General features: G+C 41.1%; 1 protein-coding gene across 1 annotated transcript; it reads right to left on the reverse strand.

Moving 5' to 3' along the window:
- Positions 1 to 18822: 18822 nt before the first annotated feature.
- Positions 18823 to 26962, reverse strand: syt4 (synaptotagmin IV). Its single transcript, XM_038732726.1, has 5 exons — positions 26634 to 26962; positions 24146 to 24765; positions 23712 to 24035; positions 20585 to 20705; positions 18823 to 20123 (listed from the first exon to the last, which is right to left on the reverse strand). Exons 1-5 carry the CDS (start codon positions 26665 to 26667, stop codon positions 19804 to 19806), a joined length of 1419 nt encoding a protein of 472 aa, XP_038588654.1. The 5' UTR covers positions 26668 to 26962; the 3' UTR covers positions 18823 to 19803.
- Positions 26963 to 27664: the final 702 nt, after the last annotated feature.

The following is a 27664-nucleotide window of genomic DNA, read 5'->3' on the forward strand; positions in this document are numbered from 1 at the left end:
GGTTGAAGCTACTGGAAGACGTTTCGTCCCTCATCCAAAGGATTTCGTCAGTTCTGACTGACTGGCAGGGAAACTCAGCTATTTAACCTCAGTGGGGTCGTTGGCCCGGATCATCGATACCGCTGGTTCGTTAGTGTTCCTTGTTGCTGTGACGACAGTCGTTACAGTCGTTAAGACTACCTGTGGCCAAGACTGAACGACCATCGTTGGTATCTTCACCTGAGGCCAATAGGTTACGTTTGTTGAGTTTCCTGGGAAGTGATGAAAGGACAGCATTGTAAGTGGGGGATAAGTGGTGGCGTAGACCCCCTCCCCTGTTCAATGACGGCTTCTCAACCCTGGTGTAGATGGCTTCCTTGACACCTCTTTCAAACCATCCATCTTCTCTGTCTAAAATGTGCACCTGGTGGTCCTCAAACGAGTGTCCTCTGTCCTTCAGATGTAAGTAGACTGCAGAGTCTTGACCTGAGTTGGCCCTTCTGTGTTGAGCCATGCGTTTGTGTAGTGGTTGTTTAGTCTCCCCAATATACAGGTCTGTGCATTCCTCACTGCATTGGACCGCATACACTAGATTGCTCTTCTTGTGTTTGGGTGTGCGGTCTTTGGGGTGTACCAGCATCTGTCTTAGTGTGTTCTTGGGTTTAAAAAACACAGGGATGTTATGTTTGTTAAAAATCCTCCTGAGTTTCTCTGATACTCCAGACACGTATGGAATCACAATGTTGTTGCGTTTGACCTTCTTTTCCGCCTCCCCTGTAGTTTTGTTCTTCTTGGATTTTGTGGCTGTCTTCACAAAAGTCCATTTAGGGTATCCTAAATTTACTGTTTACTGAATAGTTGCCGTGGTGTATCTGGTGTATTTCCCTTTTGTTGTGGCCTCTCGAGCCAGGTCATAACATCCATCATTTAACTTACTCTTGCATAATTATGACTTGCTATCTCAGAATTACAAATAAAAACATTACCTTAGTCTCACCTAGTAATACAAATTTTAATTAGTAAAAATATGTTGAGTTATGATCTTTTCAGTTCAATGTTCAATGTGACTTGCTTAAGTGTTTCATCCTGCATAACATTTAAACTTTTTATAAAATCTTTTTTTTGGCAGAAATGGGCTTTTAAAATTACAGAATTTTAGGTACATGAACATAATAGATTATGCATGTTTTATATCTGACAGGACGCTGTTAAACCACTGCATCACTCACTATATTTGTTAACTCAGTGTGGTATTTCCTCAAAATACATTATGATGTACAACATCCAAGACAGGAAATGTTTAGCTCTGCCATCATTTAAAGTTTACTGTTCTGGAAAAACAAAATATTAACCAAAAGACTTGGGAATTATGGTGTTCAAATATTCATGTTTACAACATTCAAGCTGCAAATCTTGCAGCAAACAGCTATCATCGTGTAACTACTTAATGCCCCTCCAAGGGGACATCTTTCTTTCACTCATACATGCACTCAAAGCATATCAGTAACAGGTTTTTTAAATTGATTGTTTGTTACTGATTATCTGCATGAATGTATGTGTGTTAATGTATGATGTTTTGAGAGGCATAGTAAGCACAGCCACAGTAAATATTGTCAGATTTGGACAGCTGTAGTGAGGGTTTTAAATATAGCCAGTCTTTCACGTTACATTTTAGCATCCCTCAGCTCGCTTGGAACCTCGTTGGAGGTGAGGTGATGCGAAAAAAAGTACCTGGAAGCAGGTACAGGTACAACATTTCTACAATGGAAAACCAAACAAAGGCGAGTCGACCCAAAGGGCCTCCGCTCAGACTAGCTTGGTTTGAAGGTGTGCCTGACCCCGCTAGCCACTTGGCAAGCTTTATGACACGTTTTCATTGTGACGTCACAAGTAAAGGAAGTGAAGGGCTGGACTACAAACAAGCTGTTTTCAAGCGGTTCAGAGCAGAGCTTTCTGTGGCAGATGGGAACTCCCTTTGGGCTTTTTCACTTTGCAAACCTGTTACATGCACAAAAAAGATGTATAACTCAATAAAAGAGAGGGGAAAAGCCAAAAAGCATAATACCACCTCTTTAAAGACAGCAATATGTGGTTTTCTGGGGTTCATGAGCCAAGCAAAATGACTTCATTGTCATTGTCACCGTGACCTTTCTCTACAAATTAATTAGATGTGTCATGTTAACTAATGCGACCCTGTATGCGGGATAAGCGGTTGACGATGGATGGATGGATTGGTTGTTAACTAATGAGCTTTAGAGATGTTGGTGGGTGGATTTTCTTATAGTCAAGACAGAGACAGGTTAGCTGTATTGCCCTGTTTCCAGTCTTTATGCTAAGCTAAACTAACCGGCTGTTGGATGAAACTATTTATTGTATAGACATGAGAGTGGAAACTCTTGGTAAGAACGGGGGAGTCATCAGCATTTCATCAAGTTTCCAAACAAAAGTCTCAAAACTTTTTATTTGACATTCTTCACGTTTGCTCTGTTTCCATGTAAAGAAAGAAAATCAATGCCAAGTTGTTCTTTTTTTATCAATTTGTAGACATCTTAGCCTTGTTTATATACTGGAGGAATGGACTTAAAGGTTAGAAAGGAAATTATCAGAAAAGTGGCAACATGTAAAAAAAAAAGTTTACCCTTGGAGAAATAAACACTTACTTTGTTTGACTTCATCCAGTGCTAAAATTGAGTTTCTGCTGCAAACTTAACATCAACCAGACTTTTCCCAAATAGCTTCCTAAATAATTTCCAGTGCACTTGAGTTAACACTTCCTCAACTTTAGAGGGCCATTTGTTTCTTGAAGCTTTGAGATGTCAGTGTAATTTATAATGTAAAGGAAAGTCAAATGAATGTAAACTAAATTGTTCAGATGCAGTTAATGGGATATAAACAGAAATTTGTCAACAAGATTTCCTGATCTTTCTCGCTTCATTTCTTCATCTGGGAATCCCAGAGTGGATTCAGTTTCCATCTCTTTTAACATGTCCTTGAACATGACACCAGTCAAAGGTACTTGGACCCCCCCGGTGAAACCCATATATGTTTGATGCTCTGTAGAATTGACCACATGGTTCAATTTGTTAGCGCAGCACTCTGTGCTCACCAGAGAGTTTCCCCCCCATTTTGCTTCACTTCAGGTTGTATTTTCGGCAAGACTGGTATTTGATAGCAGTGTCGGGTGCATAGTCTGTACAGTGTTATGAATTTCATCCTTGAACTGCAGATATAGCAGATCATCCCTACTATTCCTCTCTATTGAAAAAAACTATAAAGAGACTGATACTTTAATCCAAGTGTTTATCCACCCAATGGTTCAATAAAACATGTGCTCTAGCATATGTGCTGTTAGGAATTTAGACTTTGCTCAGTCTAAACTGTTTATGCTTTATTAAAAACATCCAGCCATTTTATGTGGCCTTTCAAAGCTCAAAGCTTCGACATGAAGTCCTTGATCTTGAAATAGCTTTTATTGAGTTTATGTCAGCTGTTTGATCTCAGGCTGTGAAAACAGCAGTTTTCAGTGAAAGCTTGACAGGGTGTTTGGGATCCTTTCCCCCAAAAGGCCACGTGTTAGATCAGCATTTTATCTTCCTTCCTCTGAGATGCTGCTGAAAAATAAAAGCTGAATGGAAATAAATAAACATTCTGAAGACTGGCTGAAGAGAAAACTAACATCTCTCAATTTGGCTTTATTTTCCTGTATTTTCAACTTGTTTACTTCTTTCATGAGCAATTTGAATCCTGGGAGGTGAAATGAGTATGTTTCTCTCTTTTACTTCAAACCCCACTTCGGATGTAAACAAGAGAACGTAACTGACAGTTTTATTACTGAAGTATATTGGCAGAGGAAAATGGGGTGAGGAACAACTGCCACACCTTATCTGACCTTATGATTCTTACTTGGAGTAGAAATTTAGGTGTTGCTGTCAAAACCAATGAAAATAAAGTCATAGCTCCTACATCATAAATACAACAAATATTTTATAACCTTTTGACAAAGTCAAGTGCACCATTCTACACTCAAAAACAAACTTGAAACGACACAAAAGTGAGATTTATGCTTTATTTGGCAAGTGTATGTCTGGTTAATAAGCAGAGCACAGTTGCTTACCTGAGATTTTCTATGGAAACCATCCACACATTGTGAAACAGGGGCTTAACTATGCCCCCCTTTGGGACTTTTAAGTAACATAACATTTACTTTTGATATTCAAATCATCAAAATTACTTTTTTCCCTCTCATATATATATATATATATATATACCACAGACAAATAGAAAAAGTGGCTGATATCAAGAAATCCTACCAGTGGCTGGAAAAGGCTGGACTAAAGGAATCACTGCGGCAGAAGAACAGGCACTCAGTACAAGATCAATAGAGGCTGGGGTCTACCACACCAGGCAGGACCCCAGGTGCAGACTGTGCAAGGATGCCCCTGAGACAGTACAGCACATGACAGCAGGGTGTAACAGCTGGCGGGAAGTGCGTACATGGAACGCCATAACCAGGTAGCTGGCATAGCGTACAGGAACATCTGCCATGAGTATGGGCTGGAAGTCCCAAGGTCAAAATGGAAGACACTTCCTAAGGTAGCTGAGAATGACCGAGCTAAGATCCTGTGGGACTTCAAGATCCAGACTGACAAACCGGTGATGGCTAACCAACCAGACACCGTGTTGATCCCAAGCAACAGCAACATCAAGAAGAAGGAACACGAGAAGCTTGAGAAATACCAAGGGCTGAAAGTGGATGTGGAAAGTTAGAGCAACAGTGGTCCCAGTGGTAATCGGAGCACTGGGGGCTGTGACCCCCAAACTGGGAGAGTGGCTGCAGCAGATTCCAGGTAAAACATCAGAGGTCTCTGGAGGGAGCAATTGTTGTGGGAGGTGGAGAATGGGGCAGGTAAAAAACAGTCCAAGGCAAACCAGAGTGGGTGGAGGAAGTGGTATCTACCCACATATCCTCATTCAGCTGCCAATATCTATATATCAATATATATATGTCAATTTATCAATATATATACTGTATATATATATAATTCATACAATTCATACATTGTTCTTGTGACCTTGTTTCATACCCAATACTATACATGGTGATCTAAAACAGATAGAGATAGAGGCATGACCATGGCTCCATTTCTTCAGAATACCTTAAAGAGATGTTTTCATCCAACCTTTTGCTTCCTTAGAGAGTGATTGCATTGAAATGAGTGACACTGTTGGGTCAAACCAGTCGATAACCTTAATTCTTCCTTCCAGCGGCTGAGCAATTAACCAGCAGCAGCAGATGAAGACAAGAGATCATTACAGAGGCTAAGCCATGACGATCAACTTTGCACGCGTGTGTTTTTCTGCTTGCTGTCTGTGTTTGTGTGTCTCTTCCTATGTCAATAAATTTGTATGTTGTGCTCTCCTCAACACAGAAAATCATTAGACCCCGTGCTTCTCTTACGCCAGATCTTATATTCTCCACTCATTCTTGATGCAATGCTGAATTAAATACATTTACTTTTTTAAAGTGTAGCATTTAAAGAGGCGTATAAAGGGTCATACTTAATGCCATAAAACTGCATCAGGAAATGAGGTCAGGAAATTTTGCCTGAGGGCCCATGGGTTCCATTGGATTTTAATATAAAAGGAAAATGCAGATTTCTGTCTTTTTGATACCTCTGGGATGCAGCTTCAGCACATGCACACATCTGTCAGCCTGTCTGTCTGTCTCTCTCTCTCCGCCCAGTCTGTCGGCTCATGTCTGTACTGTGAATGTCATTTGTGCTCAAGACAAACCAGCACTGACCCTCCACTAAGCCCACAATAGCTTCCTGTCTCTGGGGTTCTTGGAATAGATTTGCCCACTCAAATCCAGGTTGCCTTTGCTGGATCTGGAGAACAAGAATTGGTGGAGGACGGATTAGTGGTGTCAGAGGGAGAGTTGTCGGGACCTCAAAAGAGCAATCAATTTGTAGCCTCAATTTACATCCATGCAGACTGAGGCTTTGGGTTTTGGAAGGAGTTTGACAGTAAAATCTAAATAAGCTGAGCTGTTTATCTTCACAGTGCCGTTTTTTGTGCCTCAACTACATGAGCTGAAAGTCTGAAAGTACACAATCTTGTGCACAAACTTGAATTTGATGAAAATTTAGCTGTGGCACAAACAGCCCCCTGCAAAAAGCCTCTGCAACACCAACTGCAAAAGCTGCTAATCAAAAGAGCCGGCAGCCGAACTCTAAAGAACTTTGATAATAAGTGATAATAAGTGTTCTCTGAGCCGATCTGTTTGATGGCTGTCACTGTGCATTGCACTGCGTGTGAAAGTTAAGTCTTTTAAGGATCAAGTTACAGAAACAGTTTTGTTTGACCAAAAAGATGACCTTCCTTAAATTATTGTAGTACAGTCCTTTAGGGTTGTTGTTTGTTTTTTTTTTACAATACCATTGACACAGAAATACATTTTACTCAGCTTTACAACCATGCGGTAATCATTCATAATATTTTAAGTTAAATTGACATGGTTTAGTGATTGGCCACATGAAATAGTCTATCTGCATTTACATGGTAATTAATTAATTGTATATTATATATTATAACACATGTGGATAAGGAATAAGAAATGAAACTTTAAAACAAAAATTACCAAATGCATTAAACGAACAACAGCATTGTTATTCTATGCAGAGAATGTAAAGTTCTATGTCTTTATTAAAATGAAACAGTATAAGTGAAAATAATAAATTCAAATGTGGTTTTCCTGTGATGAGATATCATTGCAGAGACTAATGGAAGACACACTCACTCTCACACACACATACACACATACATACAGACACTCACAATGAGTGACAGGGAGTCAGCAAAAGGTTAAACTGGTGATTATACAGAGCTTAGCCTTAAACATGGACAGAATGTAATATGTGTGGAGCTGTGTGTGTGTGTGCGACTACATGATTGCTGCACTGGTTTACAAAGGTACTTTTTAACAGATTGTGTGTGTGTGTGTCCATGTAGTCAATTGTCTTGCAGTGCAGTGTCTTGGTGGTAAATGAGTCATGTTTTAGCCTCTAACGTCAGTACTTCCAGTTTCTTGTTGTTTACTACAGTCTGTATGAGGGCATGTGTGTGTAAATCAAACAGAGAGTTAGACGTCAGATGGAAAAACATGATGAAAAGACTGATATGGGCGAACTGATATCTACAAACTCTGTGGTTTTACAACATGGCAGGAGACGATGTAGTTGGGAAAGAGAGCTGGGTCAGAGATCAAGGTTGTGTGTGTGTGTGTGTGTGTGTGTGTGTGTGTGTGTGCGATCCATTTCAGGGCCCAGTTGACCACGGGAAATGTGGTGAGAAGGGCAGAGAGAGCAGGGTGGATGGCTGGTAACAAGAGCCGTATCTGAAAGATGATGCGGTGAGCAAGAGGAGAAGATGTTCTGAGGATTGCACAGTGGTCGAATGAGAGCAATAAATAAAGAAACACACAGGGAGACACAGAGAGATGCGATGGAGGAAAGACTGGTGGTGTGTGAGCTGGGGGGGGTTAGAGCCATCAAAGGAAGTGTTTCACTCCCTTCATCTGTCACCGTGGGCTGTAAAACATTAACATCACTTGAAACTCACACCAATCTCACATCTTCACACAATTCCTCTGATTTCCTCTCCGCAGACCATTAGTCACATTTTCCCTCCGTCTCTGCAAGCGGCAGTGAAAATACAAGGCAATAAAGATGGTGACCAAACTCCATGGACTGCTTTGTGAAATCTAAGCATCAAGAGAGTCACAGAACTTTTCTTTAGTCTAACTAATGAAATGAAACAAATCAATAATGCAGCCTGAGGCTATCGTTGATTCTGGGGCCCACAAGAAAACCTTGAGCTATGGAGTGCAGTGTGAAAACTATTTGTATTGAAGGGTGCTAACAAAAAAAGAATATGAAATATGAAAAGACTGTAATGTACATGTTGCAAATTCACTCCTTCCTCAAATGACGGTGGTAGGAAATGTGTGATCCTTAGATAAATTAGACGTGGGCTGAGGAAAGAACACTAGAGCACTGGCAGAGCTTGGAAAGTTTACATGACATTATATAATGAATTATTCTCAAGATTTTGACTCAGTCTTAAACAAGTGTTATTAATGTAGAGAAACATACTGCGCTATGGTAAAATAAACACACACACACACACACACACACAGGTAATTAAACAACTAGATTACACAGTCTTAACAAGATCACTAAAAACACAAGTGATTATCTATCTCATTTTAGGATTTAACTATTACACAGCATCCGACCTGTACAGTAATGATATTTAACGCCATCCTCCTGTGCGAAAGTCCTGGATTTGACCCATTCCTCCACCCCCATCCACCTCCTTAGCGGACTTTCTCGTTATTTAGAGGTTGCAACCACAATAAACATAAATATGGATCATAATAACATCCTTCAAAAAAACGACCTATATGGTCATTTTTCTAGTGAGGACAGGCTGTTCTGGTTCTGGCAAAGCTGTGATTGATGCGCTTGGGAAGAACACTGCACTTAGACCAGAATGAAACTGCATAACTACATAAGCAAAATATGTTAAACTGTGAGTGAAAGCAAAAAACTTATCAGTGCAGTCACGCCAACATTTTCCTTTCATGCCTGTTATCTTACTCAGCCTCCTTTCTATTTCTTCTGCCTCTTTGCCAGACCCACAAAGCGAGACGGCTCAGGCTGGATGAGTTATCCACCCCCTCAGTCTCTCCTTCCCTCTGTTTCCCTGCTCCATCAATCTCCTGCCTCCTGCCCGACATTCCGCCTCTTTCTCTTCCAACTTCTCTTCCTCCATTTGTTACCCTCTCTCTGTCTCTCATGCTCTCCACCACCCTCCTGCCTTGGAACGACTACAGCGATCTGTTGCCATGACAGCAAAGGTAAAGGCAAGAGATCAGCGAACCTGTATTTAACAATTTTGTTTGTGTTAATAAAACAAACACACACACTCCAGCCTCCAGGTGGTTGTAGCTTTAAAAGCTCGGTCTCATAAACCCAACAGGATCTTGTGGTCTATCGTGTTTGCCGCCTTTCTCCAAAATGGGCACCTGTGGCCTTCATGCCGTTGCTATGGCAACCCATATGGATCCTCTACTTGATCCATCATTGGTTGAAATGCCCCAGGTTGTGTCTTGATTGGTTGGAGAGGTGGAGGATGCAATGCATTAACAACCTCCACAAAAAAAATTTGTTATGATTTTTTTCAACTATTGAGAGAGATGATTTGCCATTGGTTAGGTTTACTAACAGTCCTGCACAACATTCCATATCAGTTCTGTTTGAATCTCAAGCTGGACCTGGTCCATCGTAAAAATCATCTTACTTGTCATGTGGCTCCATTTGACTGGGTAAAGATGGTCTTTTTTATGCAATGAATGTCTGATTTGCCTAAAACATCATATCCCTTCTTGGAGTCATAACTCAAATCTGAATACTGTAAAACTTCAATTAATGGCCGAGTCCATCCTTTACTGGCCTGGTGTGGGAACACATATAGACAAAAAAACGCCTGATTTTAAGTTCTTTGAATGTATAAAACCTCTTAAACCCCGCAGGGTCGCCCACTTTAGCTGCTTCTAAGCTGCTTAGATTTAGTTAATACAAACACTCATACATAATAATAATTATTATTATTATTATTATTAGATGCCACTAAATCTTACACACTTTTTAAAATTTTCTTCTGTATCAAAGTAATACAGTGATAGTGCACATCCACGTGTACATATCAATCAGAATCTGCTTTTGATTTAAATTTTTCAAAATTAGTTTAAACTCATTGTATTATTGTATGTGTCTGTTTTGTCTTTATACTTTTGTAGCTGCAGATTCTGTGGTAGCTCACGCTCTGTGCAGCACATTGTGCTTCTGCCTGGATTGAAATGTGCAATATAAATAAAGTTTTACTGGCTTGTTTGCTTGAAAATAACAAAAAACTCAATTAAAAGTTTAAGTAATTGGTAGATTAAGCAATTTATTGTTTTTCTCTGATTTACATTAAAACCTTTTGTCCAGTTTTGGACTGCTGGTCTGACATAAAGAGCTCACCTTGGGACTTCTTGAAATTCTTGTCTGTAATTGGTGGAGGGAGAGGGTTGCCGAAGGGTCTTAGAATGTGGAAACCCCGGGAACATGATTCATTTTTTCAGAAAGATTGTTGAAAGAAATGCTCAATGTGAGACTGCATTGAGTTACAGAAGCTGGTGGACCAGACGCTAGCCTGGAGGTGACGTTTCTCCATTGCTGTCGAATTTAAAAAGTGATGGGCTTATTGATGGTGCCAGTAAGGTGCTCAGAGCAACTGTCTCAGATATTCATATTTCCCCATCGATGAATGCGCTGACCGTTTGTTAGTGCCACTTTCAGGTTGGAAATTTCATGTGTATCTATGAAGTGCCAAAATGTGAACATCAGATTGCCTTGAAACCATTCAGGACGGTCTAGTTACGCTTTGTTCCTCTCCATAAGATTTTTATATTTCTTGGTGGTTCTACTTTTTGCAGCCATAGAGAAGTAAAGTAAGCATATTTTAAATGGATGATTAATAGAATAATCTGGATCAATATGTAGAAGGTAGAGCAAACCATGTGGTATGGATCGCCAAGAATTGGTAGATTTTCATTTCCACCAAACACAAAAGCAGCTGATTAACCCCTCCCTGCAGGGCTGTTAATCAGTGAGACTCCCTGCTGTTAGGAGTGAAAGCCTGCAGACTTTCAGCTATCCACAACACACGGCTGCCTACCACAAATTAACCATATATCGAAATGTGGGGGTCATTACATTGACTAAATAAATGTTACCAGTGTAGAAAGAAAAACAGTAAAAGAAACAGTCTAAAACTAAGCCTTTAATGTACAGTGACATTCTGTATGGCACATGTTCAGGTACTGAAACTCCCCAAGTGCTACTGTTTACTCTCGTTAACCAATGCCAGTCTTTTGAAGTCTAATGGCTTCAACTCTAACTAATCTATTTCTCTGTGCTTTCCGAAATTGACTAATAACCAGCCTTCAGTCCCCATTAAAAAATAAGATAATTGTGTGTGTGTTTGTGCCAAATGTAAAGGTCTCAGCGAAACTTGTTTAATTGTCTGCTGTGAAGGTCATTTCCACAGTGACTCATCCTTTCCATTCCACAGTGCACTGGGGACAGATTTCTCTAGACAGAGAGACAGACATGCAGATGGGTTTAAAGAGGAGCAGATTACAATAGCCCCGGAGGACAACACAATAATGACTATGACTCAGAGTGGGTTGAATCTTAGAGTGGAGGTAGCTGAGATCAGGACAAAACATCTAAAGTAAATCATTACAACTAATGTGAAATGCCACCTCTCATCATATATAGTGATTTCAATAAGAAGAGAACAATTGAACGTTATTGAGATTAACAACAGAGAACGAGACTCCGTAGATGTGAAGCATCTTCATTAATCACAGGCCCATATGAAGATAAAAGACATGACAGTTTGATGCTGGTGGTGATGGCGTAAAGCCTGATGGAAACTCTCAAATGAATCTGCTAGAATAACCTGGAGCTGTTGGTGATGATTTGGAGGTGGTCGGTTGTGCAATAGTAAGTCTGATAGACAGAATGACAGGATTGCCCTGATATATAGAACAACATCAAGGACAGACATTGGTCAGATCTGGGAGTTTGATATTGCGGGAAAGCAGAAGTGGCAGAAGAAACAAGAGCAGAATTAAAATTCAACCATAAAGGATTGAAGGCAAAAATAGAACTTCCTTATTGAATGTGAGCTTCATTGGAAATAAAGTATATTAATGTAGGTATACAGAAATCACATAGAAACATAGTATGTCGAAGTAGCACAAATCCTGTCTTTGGGTTTTTGCTGCAAGCTCAGGGTGAAAACACATCTGTGTCTGCTTGTGTTTTAACTGTTGAAGTTATATCTTATAACCATTTCTAGCATTACACAAGACACACTGTTGTGAAGCAATGAATCTACTGTATCTCTAGTTGCTGTCTTGTTGTATGCACCCCACATAACCTCTCCCTCCCCTTTGTGTGTGCGTGTGTGTGCATGTGAGAGTGTGTGTGAGCAATGGAGCAATGACCATTTGAAATCAGTGTATAGCTGCTAAAGATACAACAGATAACAGGTTATATAAACATGTCTCCCCTCCACAGTGTTTGTCACACCTTTTGTTTCTCCTCTGCTGTCATCACGACAGAGCAGCCTTGAGGGGAAATGTTACATGAAATGAAATATTTGATCTCAGAAAAATACTGTACATACACGAACATAGTTATAGTCATAGTTTCATAGTTTCAAGATGTTTTGGTGAAAAAATTAAAGACTCTTTACAGATTTGCACCTCGAAAAGAAATGAGATTAAAAAGCAGAAACAGGTGTGGAAATTGTTTTGTTTTTTTGGTAATAGATGTTTATTAGAAATCATGTAGCATAAAGAAATGTGTAAGCACATTGTGATAATTATTGCTGTAAGCGAAAAGAACGCTCTAATAAATGCAATGTTAAATGTATAGAATGTATTCCCTCATGGCACATTAAAAATTATTAAGCTAATTGTTTGACTAATTGATGGTTGGTCACACAAGAACACTTTTAAGCAACCTCTTTCGAGTCATTGAATAGTTCTCTTCAGTCATCAGTTGTCAGGTTTAGGTCTCAGTTATTCATTCCAGTTCTTTGCCGTTGTTTCATTATTTGCCAATGACCCTCTGATATCCCCCTAGATGACTGTCTGCAAACCCATCAGCTATTCACTGCTTCATCTCACTGTGTCCTAAACTAACTTTACCCCTGCTCGTCTTTCTTATTTAAGTCATCCCTCTCCACACCTCCCTCTATTCCTGCCAGGCTGCCTGACTCTTGTCTCACCTCCTCCTCCCTCCGGCCATCTATCTTACTTCCTTCACCACTTCTGCAGTCACACTTTGAAAACTTTCCTCACCTCATTCCATGACTTCCCTCTGCAGATTGATCTTTTCAAGGTTTGCTTCAGAGGAGTGATGTGCATACTTAGCACTTCAAGCTTCGGGTCCAGCTAAAAATATTTTTTATGGTACATTTAACAAACCAGGAGCCATAGGTTCAAACTTGTGTTTATGCATCATTGGGAAAAAAAACCAAAAAAGATGGGTGTAATTGTGTAGCTAAGTGAGAAAAATAATGTTACCGCCTTGATTTATGATATATATGATACTTTGGGCAAGTATTTTTTGTCTGCTGCTCTGAATTGTTATCGACCGCTTTTGAAATTTATGTACTAAATGAAGAAATAACAATTGACTCATTTAGGCATCATTTAACGTAAATAATTTGTTCATTCTTTATTGACACAAAAACATGATATGTTGATATGATATGCATATTTACATGTATAAAGTACATATGTATTTTGGCGCACAGTGATCACTCCACCTTACTTAACAACCAGGTTTTTCAAAGGTACCTACAGAAGACAAAAAACACAAAGTTCACCGCAGTGTATTATGCAGTCAGTGCTCATTGCAAAACCCACAGTTCAAGCAGCAATGGATGAGTCCTTGTCTCAGTTCCAATCTCCACAAGAGTCCAGATCTCAACAAAAACCTCCTCTTCTTTCTTCAGTTTCAATACAAAAGTTGGCCAATAAAACCAAGTGATGCCTCTTGCATCTGTTTCATGCAGACCAAGATGGCGCCGAAGACGGCTGCCTCTGGATTACGCTCCGTAGTGCTTTTTGTGTTTTTGTTTATATTCCACCACTCTTTATCGAACCTGGAACTTTCTCTGAGTTATTAGTTGAAGGAGCAGTAGCTCTGTGCGGGATATACCGGAGACGCTCAAGGATCCCTTCAATCTACCTGGCGAATGTCCGCTCTCTGGTCAATGGACAAACTGCTTCTCCTCAAAAGAACTAACTCGGACTTCTGCAGATCTGTTGCAATCTGTTTTACCAAATCCTGGCTTAGCGAGCACATACCGGACAGCACACTTCACCTACTGGGATTTAATCTCTTCCATGCGGATTGCATAATGGAACTCAAGGAAAAACAAGGGGAGACTCTGTCTCTACATGAATAAGGTTGGTGTAAAGATGCTAAAGAAATCATGCAGCCCTCACTTAAAGACATTATTCATTACTGTGGGAGTTTTCATCGTTTGTTCTGGTCGTTTACATTCCACCTCAGTACTGTGCTAGTGAGGCGTTGCAACACCTGGCCAACCACATAACTAACATGGAGAAAAAACATCCCTGCTCATTGTTCTCGGGGACTTTAACACAGAAAAACTCAGCCGTGAACTTCCAAAGTACAGACCGTATATTAAGTGTCCCACCAGGGACACTAACATACTGGACCACTGCTACACTACATTAAAGGACGCCTATCACTCTGTTCCCTGTGCAGCCTTGGGACTCTCTGATCACTGTCTGGTTCATCTTATCCCAACATACAGGCAGAAATTGAAATCTGCTAAACCTGTTGTAAAGAGTGTGAAAAGATGGACCAGCAAGTCAAAGGTGGATTTACAGGCCTGCTTTGACTGTACTGACTGGAGTGTTTTTGAGGCTGCAGCCACTGACCTGGACGAACTGACACTGTGACATCTTACATCAGTTTTTGTGAGGACATGTGTGTGCCGACTAAAACCTTCCACACATACAACAACCAAAAACCCTGGTTCACAGCGAAACTCAGGCAGCTTCATCAGACCAAGGAGGTTGCCTTCAGAAGTGGGAACAGAGTCCTGTATAACCAGGCCATGACCACAGGCCTGTTGCACTGACATCTGTAGTCATGAAGTCCTTTGAAAGACTGGTGTTGGCCCATCTGAAGGACATTACAGGCCCCTTGCTGGACACCCTGCAGTTTGCCTACAGGGCTAACAGGTCAGTGGATGATGCAATCAACTTGGGACTGCATCACATCCTGCAACACCTCAACTCTCCAGGGACAAATGCTTCAAAGTCAAACTTCAGCTCGGCGTTCAACACCATTATTCCGGACAGACTCACCCAGCTCACTGTGCCAGCCTCCACCTGTCAGTGGATCACAAACTTTCTGACTGACAGGAGTCAGCAGGTGGGGCTGGGGAACATCACATCCAGCACCCGGACTATTAGCACTGTGTAATGGAGTTATCGCCCATAGTCTGGCCATTGCCACTGGCAAGAAGCGCACTGGCTGTCACTCTAAAGACGGACTATGCCTCTTCCATTGGTGAGTTTGGTTTGAAATGACCTCATACATATTCTCTGAGCTGACTGGTGGCTGTGTGTGCTGTATGTGACGCAGGCACGTGCACTGATGGCCACAATATGCTAGCCTTAGTATGTGTGTCTTTCTGTTGTGCCTTCTCCCTATCTGCAAAAGTGGTGGATTGCCTGATGATTTTACACACCACTGCCAACAATTTACCTGCATAATTTCAGACCCTGAATATGTCACTCCACTGTTGGTTGACTTTGACTGAACAGTGCTACAAATGGTTCCTGGCAGCTGACATGCACATCACTAAAGTCTTTACTAGCTAAGACTTTTGTGCTTTATTGGTGAAGTCCAATTTACTAAATCACTAGTTTGAAACTAGTTAAGTTTTCAAAGAGTAGCTGATGCAGATCAGTTTAGATGTAATATTTCCTCAGACTTTGAATTCTCCTGTGCTGAATCACAAATTAGTTTTTGGTGACAGTGATGTCTCTTTTTTACATTTACTAAAACAGCAGGATGATTTAGAGTAAACTGTGGTGATAAGAGGCGTAAGTGAGGCTAGAGATACTGTATCTAACGTGGTGTATGTGGTCTCCCAGAAGTTCCCTAATGAGGATGAAATCTCTTGTGTGTGTACACACCTACACAGACACACACACACACACACTCACAGCCTTCTCTGTATTCTAGAAGCACACACTCTGCTGATAGTAATTTGATTTCTGGATCTGTCTCTCTGATAAGGTTGACTTGACCTCAATGGGACAGATGTTGGGATCTAGACAGGTTATGTATTGATGTACATGAGGGCATGTGTTAAAGTGTGTGTGTGTGTGTGTGTGTGTCTGTGTCTGTGTCTGTGTGTCTGTCTGTTTATCACTGAAGATTGTATTGATGAGCGCAAGGGTCTGGTTCTGCATCACAGAAGGTGCTCTTTGATGAGATCCTAAGGGACTAACAGCTAACTGTTGTTCTGGGCCAAGTGCACACGCACACACGCACACACACACACACACACTTAGCACGTTAACATATGCTGTTCATCCACATACAGTAGTCTCTGCAGCTGCGTCTGTTTCTTGAGTCTGGAGTAGCAATAAAATTCCAAGATAATTGTCTTTGGATCACTAAATAAAAGACAGAAAGTTGGAAATCCCTCTGTCTGTTAACATCAAGACAGATTCATTGGCGTTATCTTGGACCCATGTAAATTTCAATAAATATATCAAATCCATCACTACATCTGCTTTCTACCGTTTTAAAAACATTGCTAAAATCGGAGGAGTACTGTCCAAGTAAGACCTAGAAAAGCTTACCCACACATTTATTTCCAGTAGATTGGATTACTGCAATGCTCTATTTACAAGGCTTTAAAAAAAAAGGCTATTCAGCAACTCCAATGTATTCAGAACGCCGCTTGCCAGGGTCCTGACAAAAAGTATGACAACCACATTATCATCCATCCATCGTCAACCTCTTATCCTGTGTACAGATCGCGTGACGACCACATTACGCCAGTTCTACAATCCTTACACTGGCTACCTGTGACTCAGACAATCGACTTCAAAATCTTGCAGCTTGTCTACAAATAACTCTGTGACTCTGAGGCCAAATATATCTATGATATGCTTGTGCCTTACAAACCCCTGAAAACCCTTAGGACATCTGTGACTAGCCCACTGGCTATCCTAAGAGTCAGAACAAAACACGATGAAGCAGAATTCTGTCACTATGCTACCTGGAATAACGTCCCACCTGATTTAAGACAAGTCCAGACTCTGAACAATTTTAAGTCACAGCTAAAAACACATTTCTATTTAACTCTGCCTACTCCACCAAGTAAAGACTAAATCATCTTAGCTTAGGCTTAATAGCCTCAACAGCCTTCATTTTTATTTATTTTACATTTGTTCTTAATTTTGTGAAATTGTGCATTTAATTTTGTTTGCGTATGTGTGCAGGTTGTATGTTGTATGTTTTGATACCCTGTAAAGCACATTGAACTGCCCTGGTGTATGAATTGTGCTAAACAAATAAAGTTGTCTTGCCATGCCTTGCCTTTGTGTGTGCAGAATTTAATTTATTAAAGCAGCTGAGTGGTTCAGAAAGGCTGAGGAGGCAGTTGCTCTTGCAGTGCCTGCCTGACTCTTAAATCAGTGTGGAACAAAAAGTTAAAATGAAATCCTGCTTTGAACTGTCTAAAATAACCATTGTTTGGACATAATGGAACGGACATTTGCTATCAAAAGAAAACCTAGAGATCTTTAATAATCTCTCACTATAATTATTTTCATCTTTTGTTAGGGGGAGATATTTTTGTGTTTTTATTGATTCTGTCATTAGTCATTTACTTTTACTTATTTTCATACCAGCATTTCATCTTTTCACTCTTATTCTTCTCACTGTTGTAATTTGTTGACTAGTTCTCGCAACATAAAAAAGCAACACATCAGTAATTATGGGCTTTGTAAAAGAGAAGACAGACAGATAGAGCCTGGCAAAATTTGGGAGAAATTGCTTACTAGTCAATCAATATGTTAAAGAGGAGGGAAAAGTGTGTGGGGTATTTGATGGCGTGTGTGTGTGTTTGTGTATGTTGAGTGGTGGAGGTGGTTGTGTGTGTGTAAAGTTGATATGAAAAAAGCTTTAGCAAACTGTTATCTGTTTACACATCCACCAGAGAAACATTAGAATTCATTTGAAGTCATGTTTCAGTCCTGCTGGGTAATGTACAGAAAATATTCACTTCCCTTTCTTTTCTTTTAGTCCCCACCAACTCCTAAGAGAAATATCTTGCTCTTAGCTGCTAACTTTGCTGGCTACTGGCTGCTCATTATGAATTCCCAAATTGCAATCACTGACAGTTGTCAAAATGTCCTTGAACAAAACACTGTACATATTAAGGAAAATAGGTTTACACACTGTTAGCCAGAGGAGATGAGGAATATGGGGATGGATGTGATGCTGCACATTGCGCAGGTCTATTTTATTTCTTCAGAGATGACAGCAGACGCTTAAAATAGAAAGTAGTCTCAGAGAGAGACCTCACAGGTCAGAACCATAGAGGAAGAACGGAGTAACAGAACATCCTACTTCTCCAGAGGCTTCACCACCAAACACATGATGCAACTCAGTGTAAGGTTAGACACTGGAGGAAAAGGGGGGAACAGAGGCAGGGCATGGAGAGGGGTTTAAAGAAGGTCTTCATCTATGTTTTTATGATAGAAAGAAAGAAAGAAAGAAAGAGTGTATGAATGGGGGTTGGGTGAGGATGCTGAGCCAGCTGTCCTCCCTCACCAAACCACTTAGCTGATATTAAATTCAGACATGATGACTTCATCCTGGAGCACTTAGCCACTCAGTAGTTATTGCATCATCAGACTTGGAAAGGGGCCTGATGATGTCATCTCCAGGGTGCAGGAGTTAAGGACGTGCACAGGTCCATGCACATTTTCTGTCCAAAAACTACCTCAATCTTATCTTATTCCATTAACCTTAAAAGAGCTCAATACTTCTTGTGGTAGTAATGTACTTACAAATACACACACACACATAGACACACTCACACAATTAACTTGACATACCTGTGAAATAAAGACGACAAGAGACTGCATTTTGTCTCAGAACTTGCCATATTTTATAGTAAGGTACATACATTTACACTTCAGCTGTCTTTGTGCTCACAGTAAAGGGGACAAAACACGTACAGTAAACATTATGTGGCTCACATGCCTTCAGAGCTAACACACACACGCACACACACACACACACACACACAGTCGCATCAGCACAAGCACTCTCATATCGAAATACACACACACACACACACACACACACACACGCACACACACACACACTCACACACACACACACAAAAATGCATCCACAGTTAACTGTCCCCAATGCACTCAGTCTGTTCCAGTCTTTTCTCAAACCACCTAATTTAGGCTTTCTTGTACTTAAGTAATGATATATGAAATACCACTTATACTGTTCAACATGTTCAACAAATCAACTATAAGAGTACAAAACAAAAACATAAATAAAAACAATCTACATCCTTATGAAGAAAACATTGTCGTTATAAAATAAACTTTAATAATCCACATTTTTTACAGCATTGTCAGATGTGGTTAATTCTGGTTTTCATACAATGGACTAGGTTACTATTTATAGGAGGAAGAGCTGAAGAAAGAGAAGAAGAAAGAGCAGAGGAGGAAATGAAAGAGTAATAGCGACATTTAAGACATTCTGCACTGCACACGGTAACAGTGACAATTGGGTGTTGCCATGGAGATGATGTTGCATGTTACCAGGTGATTTTCAGTGACAGTCTTTGGGATCATTTAAAGCTATGGGGTCCCTTTTGTTTCGCCCTCCCCGCTGAACCCCAATAACTTCAAAGATAAGTGATTGAATGATTGATTGATTGATGACATCACTTCAAATAACCCTTCCTTCAACATCAATATCCCCTCCCCTTGTATCCCACCCGCCCTTACTGAAAGTCCAATGGGTACTGGCTAGCGGGATGTTAAATCACGCCCATCCTCGTTCGGATGTGCACGATAGAAACCACCAACACCCTGGCGTTCTAATCCTCCGACATGGCGTGCCACTTGGCAATCTGGCGACGCGGGTGGTCGCAGATCTCCCTCCAGTGCTCGCCGGGGGTGCCCGCCACTGACGTGCCCAGCACCAGGCGCCCAAGGATGGTGTTGGGGCAGCGTGAGTTGCCTGTGTCTGAGTCCATCAGCAACAGCTCCACGCTGGTGTCCCTCAGGCCCTCGTCGGAGGGCAGATCAAAGACAAAGAGCTCGTTGAAGACCGGGTTGGGGGAGCACTTCTTCACGTGGGTCTTCTTCTTGCACACGCGCTTCTTTCCATGGTACATGTTCACCTTGACGTACGGATCTAGAGAAGAAGAATGACAAGAGCACAAGAGCAAAGTAAGGACACAGGCAAGGAAAAAAGGCTTGGTGAATATATCCATCCCTGCAGCGGTTGCAGAGTGGCATATTATTCCTAAACCAGATCAATACAGCAATCAATAGAGCGGAAATGATGGATGTTAGCGATGAGGACAGAAGAGCCTGGCTGTGTAAACACTTTGTGTGTGTATGTGTGTGTGCTTGTCACTAAAGTGCTCTCTATCACATCCTGATCAGATTACTTTAGTGCGGTGGCGGTGTCATTATGGCAACTATCACAGCATCCAAAGCAGTCTGGACTGCGTGGCAGGAAGAGCAAAATAATTCTGGTGGTCTCATCTGTTCATGGTTATGTGAAGGAAGTTCATGCACACATGTTTTTGTCTGTGTAAGCAGTGATCCCATGGATTGCATCTAGAAACGTTCAGCTAAAACTTGATGTACCTGTTGGTCCATTGTTTTCGGTCTTGGGCAGGTGCCGAGCTTTGAGGACGACCACGGTCAGAGTGTTGGTGGTGGACTGGTAACACAGGGAGAGCAGTAACTCGCCTCGGCCGGAGGACTTCTGTGGAGGGACAGAGCAGGGATGGAAAAATGATGCAGTAATTTATCAGCTTCCAAAAACAAGTGAACCCGCTATTTATCCTGACCAAGTGTATTGCCACAGAGGCTGTATGCAAAAAAGACCTTTGTCCTAACATACTGTTGTTAATGTATTGTTAATATAATGAGTACAGCTAAAACCAGTGCCTCCTACTGTTATTACATCTTTCCTTCATGATTAAACACGTTTTACTAGGTAAAATGAAATACATACATTTGTGTGAGTAACACCTAATAGGGTGTGGCAATTGGCAAATCTATGTAATATGAAATAATAATTAGCTACTATCAACAATATTGTGCTGAAACCTGCTGCTGCTTGTACTGTAAATGTCAGTGGTGACGATTAAATGCCTGTCAACTAAATAATCATCACCTGCTTACAGGGTGCGTTCTCATATCTTAACCAGCATAAATGTGTAAATGAGAAGCTCCCTAATCTGCTTCTTCTTACTACTTTCCCCGCGTTACTGTTCTACAATTTGTGGTACACATACACATCCATGTCTGTGTCCACACCCGAGAGAGGTGACGCCTCAGATGCTGTGATCACACCTAACAGCATGTCATGCCTCAGCTCATGGTTGCCATGGCAGTGAGAGGCAGCACACCGACACAGACAACTTCTACCCCTGTCCTGATGTTTAGGGCTCTCAAAAATACAGTGTGCCACGGTTGTGTTTCTATGTCCTTCCTCTGGGGACATTGTTGATTTATTATTTTTAGATTAGTATTATAAACAGAAAAAGATCCACTCTATTGTTTTTGTCATCCAACAGGGCGAGGGCTACGCTGCTTGCCACATGCCATATCGATTCCATGAACTGCTCTGTGCTCGCACATACGCGTTATACATGCACGCACACACAGTCACACACACGTACCCACACAAAGCAGTGAGACAAAATCTATGCCATGCAGACAAAGAGAGCCACCACCCTGTCAGCAAAGGGCTGCTTCTAATCAGAAGGAACAATATAGATCGCTCATATTGAGAGAATTCAGTCTAAGTCTCGTTGCATGCCATACACATAATCATATGGATATAATAAATGCTGGATGGAATTATGAATAAACTATTCTGTTTAATTCACTGTTTTGTTATATAGCTGATATATAGCACCTTTTCACTTTCACCTGCCAACATCAAAACAACAAAAGAATCCAGATGAAGAATCACATTGCAAAACAATATAGTAGATTCTTAAACTCCTCCCTACAGCAGAGGTTTTATGAGATTTGTCTCTCCTGGGACCCCAGTGAGAAATGGAATTGAGAAAAATCTTTTTAGTCTCAGCGTGGAGAGAGCCAGCAGAACATACTTTAAGAAATATTATCCTTTTGATTATAAAAATACAGAGGGAGCACTGCTGAGAGGGAATGAGCTTTTTATATTTCTCAGAATCTGAGTCGCATTACCCAGCCCTTCTCTGGAGTACTAAATCGTATCAGAGAGGTTTAAAGATATTACAGATAGCTCACATTCCTTCTATAATTACATTGACATCATCTCACATTCCACCTGCAAACCGACAAATGCTCATGTACAGCTAACCCATCTAGGTCTATAGAGCACTGCTGCACACTAGACCACAGCCCTGTGATAAGCATAGAGATATCATCAAACACTTCATCCTTTAAATTCACTAGTACACTGAATGTCATGTAGCCAATCCTGCTGCCATAATAAAGTTTAGTCATAAATATATACATATACTCATTGGAACTTTCTGTCTCAGTTGTCACAATACTACAGCACACTATATTAGCCTATATCCTAATAACTGGTGGCAGTACTACAGTACATGACATTCCTCTAAAAGGAAATAAGGAAATATGTCCTATTGGGCTACAGTACATTTGTGGTCCTCACAGCTGCCGGGAACAGCCAGTCCGAAGCAGAAGTCTATTAACCACCAGCCCACAGATCCATAATAATGTGGTGTGGATATCACTCCATCTATACAATGCACTACTGGGACTATGACAATGTCCATTTGATGGTCTATTCCCTTTCAAATTGTCCCTTTTTTAATTCACTGATATTGTTTGGATATAAAGCTCTTCACTGAATTAAACACAAATGAGCCATAATTCAGATTATTCAGTGGTCTAAGCCTTGTTTGCTAAGGGGTATTTTGACAGGGAACGTATCATTTTTAAATGCACTGATCACATAAATTACACATTTTCACAATTACGATCAGCTTTTCAGGAATTTAGCGAAAGACAATAATGAACTACACAAACTGATAACACAAATAAAAAAAGAACGACTTATCTAAACTCACAGCAGTCCAAGAGCAACACCAGACCTCAGTGTCAGCTTTCAAATCCATTACGGTGCAACAGATCTTGTCTCTGTCTCCAGAGAAGGATACGCTGCCTATCTGCTTTCCCCATTGGCTTTATTTAACGTTAACCCTTTCCAAACTAACTAAAGCCCAAACTGAATTGCTTCAGTGCATTACCAAAACAAACAATTTACATCCACATGAAACTTTCATTAAAGATAGAGATTATGCCATTAGAGTTACATTAACACTTGAAAGCAATATGAAAGATTTCAGTGTGGTTGTAAGAAAACTATACATGATGCATTTACATTTAGGTGAGTTAGAGCTCCATGATTTAAATGTCATTGTTTTAAATTGAATTGTATATTAATAAAGCATGGATTTCAGGATGATTATATACTGATTTATGTACTGACTAATAATGGAAGCATGTGCGTTTCATTTCGTTACATTTCTCTAAACTGTTGCAGTGCTTGAGAGACTAGTGTTATAATGAGGGAAATAAGCAGTTTTGGAATTTGAAGTGATTACATGGTTACTTTGAGTTTTACTGGAACTGCTTGTTACATAAAATGTGTTGCATACTCTAAAATCATTTTAAAATATTGCATGTCTCATATAAATATAATCCCAATGATTGTTCTCAAAGAACGAATGGTTCCAGATCTTACCTTGACATTCCTCTTGATGATCTCTCGGCTCATCAGGACACGCCCTTCCGATAAGTCAATCCCAGACAAGGGTACAAGTGTCTCTCCAATGACCTCATCACGGGAGAACCTATCAAAGCTCAGCACCATGAAGTGAAGGGCCAACTCCGACACTCGGGCCAGCGGGATCCCATAGAAGCTGAAGGTCTCGTCAAAGGCGGGGTCCAGAGTCTTCCTCAGGACTCTGGTCTTCACCCGGTGCTTTTTCTCAGGCAGCAGGGTCAGCTTGATGTAAGGGTCAGAGGTCAGAGACTGCTCATCAGTTGGGGTCAGGCCATGAGCTTCCTGGATATAAAAAAGTAAAATCAATCAATCAGTCAAGACCGTATGAATATTTTTATTCAAACTGATGGTAAAGACACACATCTAAACACCAGCCTAAACACATACAGTACCTTGATATGGACAATGAACGCCTTCCTCTCTGGCTGGTACTCCAAGGAGAAGTGGAGGGTCCCTAGCCCACCTTCCCTCTCCTCTCCTTGGGGCTTGTCCACAGCCGGGGTGGGCGCCTGGCTTGAGAGGGTGCTGGATGGTGAAGGAAGATCACGGCGGTCCATCACCCCAGGTTGGGTGAACCCTGCATGGGGAGAGGGCAGCTCCAGGTCCGGAGAACTCCGCACCTTCTGGTGGTGGTGATGAAATGGTTTGGTGGTGAAGTTGCCATTCAAATCCCGTTTCTCCAGATCCAGATGCAGAGCCGTTCTGGAATCGTTTGGACTAGATGCCACTTTACCGGTGCGGGTCGGACTCATTAGTGATGCAGTGTGGCAGTTTCCATTAACGTCGGTTTTGCTGGTGTCATTATTTGTCGTGGTGGCAGGTGCAGCGAACTTCTTCTTGCCGCTCAGGCTCTCCGGGTAGATGTCAACCCCTTTGAGCATGTGCACAAACTTGTAGGGAGGTGTCTTCTGGGATTTGGTGTTTTTACGCTGGCAACAGATCCATGCAAAGGCTGAGACAGTGAAGACAAGGCCAAAGACACTCACCACAGCAACACCTGCTGGCACTGCCACTATGAAGGAGGACAGAAGAAAGAGAAAATAACTTTAATTTAAAATGTCTGTCTTCAAACCCCAATAAACACTGAAACAGGCAAAAGTAAAAGAATCACACATAACAGTGGTTCAGCTTGCACAACCTGAACAGATTGTATTGTTGTACTGAGGCGTTCCATTTTGTGTGTCCGACTGACGCAGGCTGCAGTCAGTGGGAGATGAAAACAAGGCAATCTGTTCAACCCTGATGAAGTACCATCAGTAGTATGTTCATTTTCCAAACATGGCCACAGTAAATCAACAGGAAACAGCTGGTGTAAGTAATGAACTGCTGCGAAAACTACATAACGTCAGTATGTGACGGTTGACTTCTTGATGGCAGGTTTGAAAATGGCTGAAGTCAGAAGCAGAACATGGCAAAGTAACAAGACGTCGGCACAAACACAAATGGATGGAAAAAATGTGCTCAGTCTTTCTGTTATCTGATGTAATAAAAATCATTATGATGATAATGTTTGTCAGTGTGATGTAGACTCACTTTAGGAACCTATTTCCTTTCAGTGATACTTTTGTCTCCTATAGTATCACATTACTATGGAGACATGTTACGGGGATGTTTGCCACTGAATGCTTTAGTTCTTTGTCTCATGGTGTTGAACTGTGACTCAACAGCAATCATGCTGCCTTCTCATGCAGTCAGAGTTAATGAGTCTATTTCAATAGAGGAAACACAGGCCATTTCCTGCAGTTAAGAGGGCGGTGGCAGTGGAAAAGAGAGAGAGAGAGAGAGAGAGAGAGAGAGAGAGAGATGGGTGGGGTAGTGGAGGTAATAATTCCTAATAATAATAATTTTCATCTTTTTCATCTGGTCAAATCTTCTGTAGTTCATATGCATTAGATCATCAGACCAGTACTGCAACATTTATTTAAATTTCTCATATAACAGCCTGATTGCTTGGCTGTTTCTGATCCTACTTGTTTCCCTATAATTGACAGGCAGTATTTTACAGGTGAAGGGTGATTTTTCATCAGATTCACTTATTTGCTGCCCTTTCTGTATTCTAGAGGCCGTTATGCCAATACATTGATTTCAAGTGTATATTCTGTAAGATAGTTTTGCTTTTATAGCCATAGGCATAGCATCCATCTAAAATGTATCAATAATCTGAAGGGTATGCTTCTCATTCAGACTTATCCATGGGCAAGCAATAAGGTAGCAAGTAAGCATATTTCAGTGTCAGATCTCAGCACTTGTACATACTGTTTCCCCCCTTTCTTTGCATTAATATTTCAGCCTGACGGCTTGGGGAGGGGGGGGGCTGATTTTCAAGGCAACAACAGCAGACAGATGGATGTGGCAACGGGAGGGCGGTGAGGGGGAACCGAGTGGAAATAAACGTGCTTTCAAGGCTTCACCTGTGCTATAGTAACACCTACTAAAATCCAAATTATAATGATGAATTAACTTTATGAATTATAATATCATAAAACTAAAACAAGAACTTGCATCTCCACCCTACAGGTTTGTTTTGTTCATAATTAGCTGTCGCCCTTTAGCTATAGCTGCAAAATGGAGGCTGGAAGTCTCCCCAAACACGATATTTTATCGAGTAAATTAGGGTTACAAAGCCATAAATTTTCACTTTCGCTACTCAAACATACTTCTATTGTCATTTAAAAAAAAAAAAAAAGCCAATATTCAGAACATAAATCAAAAAGTAACAGATTAGCTACTGGCAATTAATAACGCTAATACTTTTAATGTAAGTCGCTCGTAATGAATAACTTGTTGAAAAGGTGAACAAGCCCAAGGCTCCCACTGACAACCTCACACATTCACACCTGTTTCTTTTTAAATGAATGAAACCGGCCAGTTTGGACTCACCGAGCTGAGCTCCTTCCTCTACCACTGGAGCCATGGTCGCTGTCCGAGGTGCTGAAACGGACCGCTTTCACACCGAGCTCTCTTCTCTACGGTGGACTGGCTCTCCTGATGTCGAGCAGCAGTATATTTCCGCAGTAGCTCGGCTTTGATTGTGTTTAATAATGTACGGGCTTTTGTACGGCTTCAATAATTGAAAAAGCAGCCTTGTTTTCCCAGAGAGAAGGATGGAGGGATGCGCTGTCCTCGACCTGCTGCCGTTACTCTGTGATGCGCGTGAGTGTGTCTCAGGGGCGGCAACACCCCGTTTCTTCTCCCTCTCGCTTTCTCTCTCCCGTTGTTTTCTCTGTCTCTCTCTCTCTCATTCTCTGTTCACCCCCCCCCCCCACCGGTATGGCTGAGCTCATCAGTGCTGACGCAGTGGTGACGGAGGCTGGCTGTGAAATAAGGACCCCCGGTGTAGCAGCACAATGGCTCTGCCAATTTCCCTGACTGATTGTTAGGGAATGAACGGTCTTAATCTGCACCTCTCCTTCTTGTGTGTGTGTGTGTGTGTGTGTGTGTGTGTGTGTGTGTGTGTGTGTGTACATCCTTTTATGATAAGACTGGTGAATGGATGTGTTGTAGGCTACTGTGGTCCTATTATTTATTTAAGTAAGTGGTACTTGATAGTTGTAATAGGTTTGTATGCAGTGATTTTTTTCATATAGGTTTAATACAGTATAACATGTGATTGTGCAAAGTGTTTGTAATTTATTGCACAGTATTTGTACACAACTAAAACACAAGGAGCAGAACAGAAAGGGAAGGAAAATAGAGAGTTTGTTATCACTTGGACAATCCAGAGGAACACATGTCTTGTGGCCTTGAAGTTGTGTGAGAGTCAACACAGGGACACAAGGACTTTGTCATTATTTGTTAAATAGTTTTTGTTTTCACTCCATAGCTTTCCCAATGGGTCTGGGTCTTGTCACTATGCCACTTTTGTAATACACTGCTCAAAAAAGTAAAGGGAACACTTAAACAACACAATG

Source organism: Micropterus salmoides, unplaced genomic scaffold, assembly GCF_014851395.1.
Source record: "Micropterus salmoides isolate LMB-PRFRI ecotype aquatic unplaced genomic scaffold, ASM1485139v1 Ms_hic_scaffold_2, whole genome shotgun sequence".
Lineage (NCBI taxonomy): Eukaryota > Metazoa > Chordata > Actinopteri > Centrarchiformes > Centrarchidae > Micropterus > Micropterus salmoides.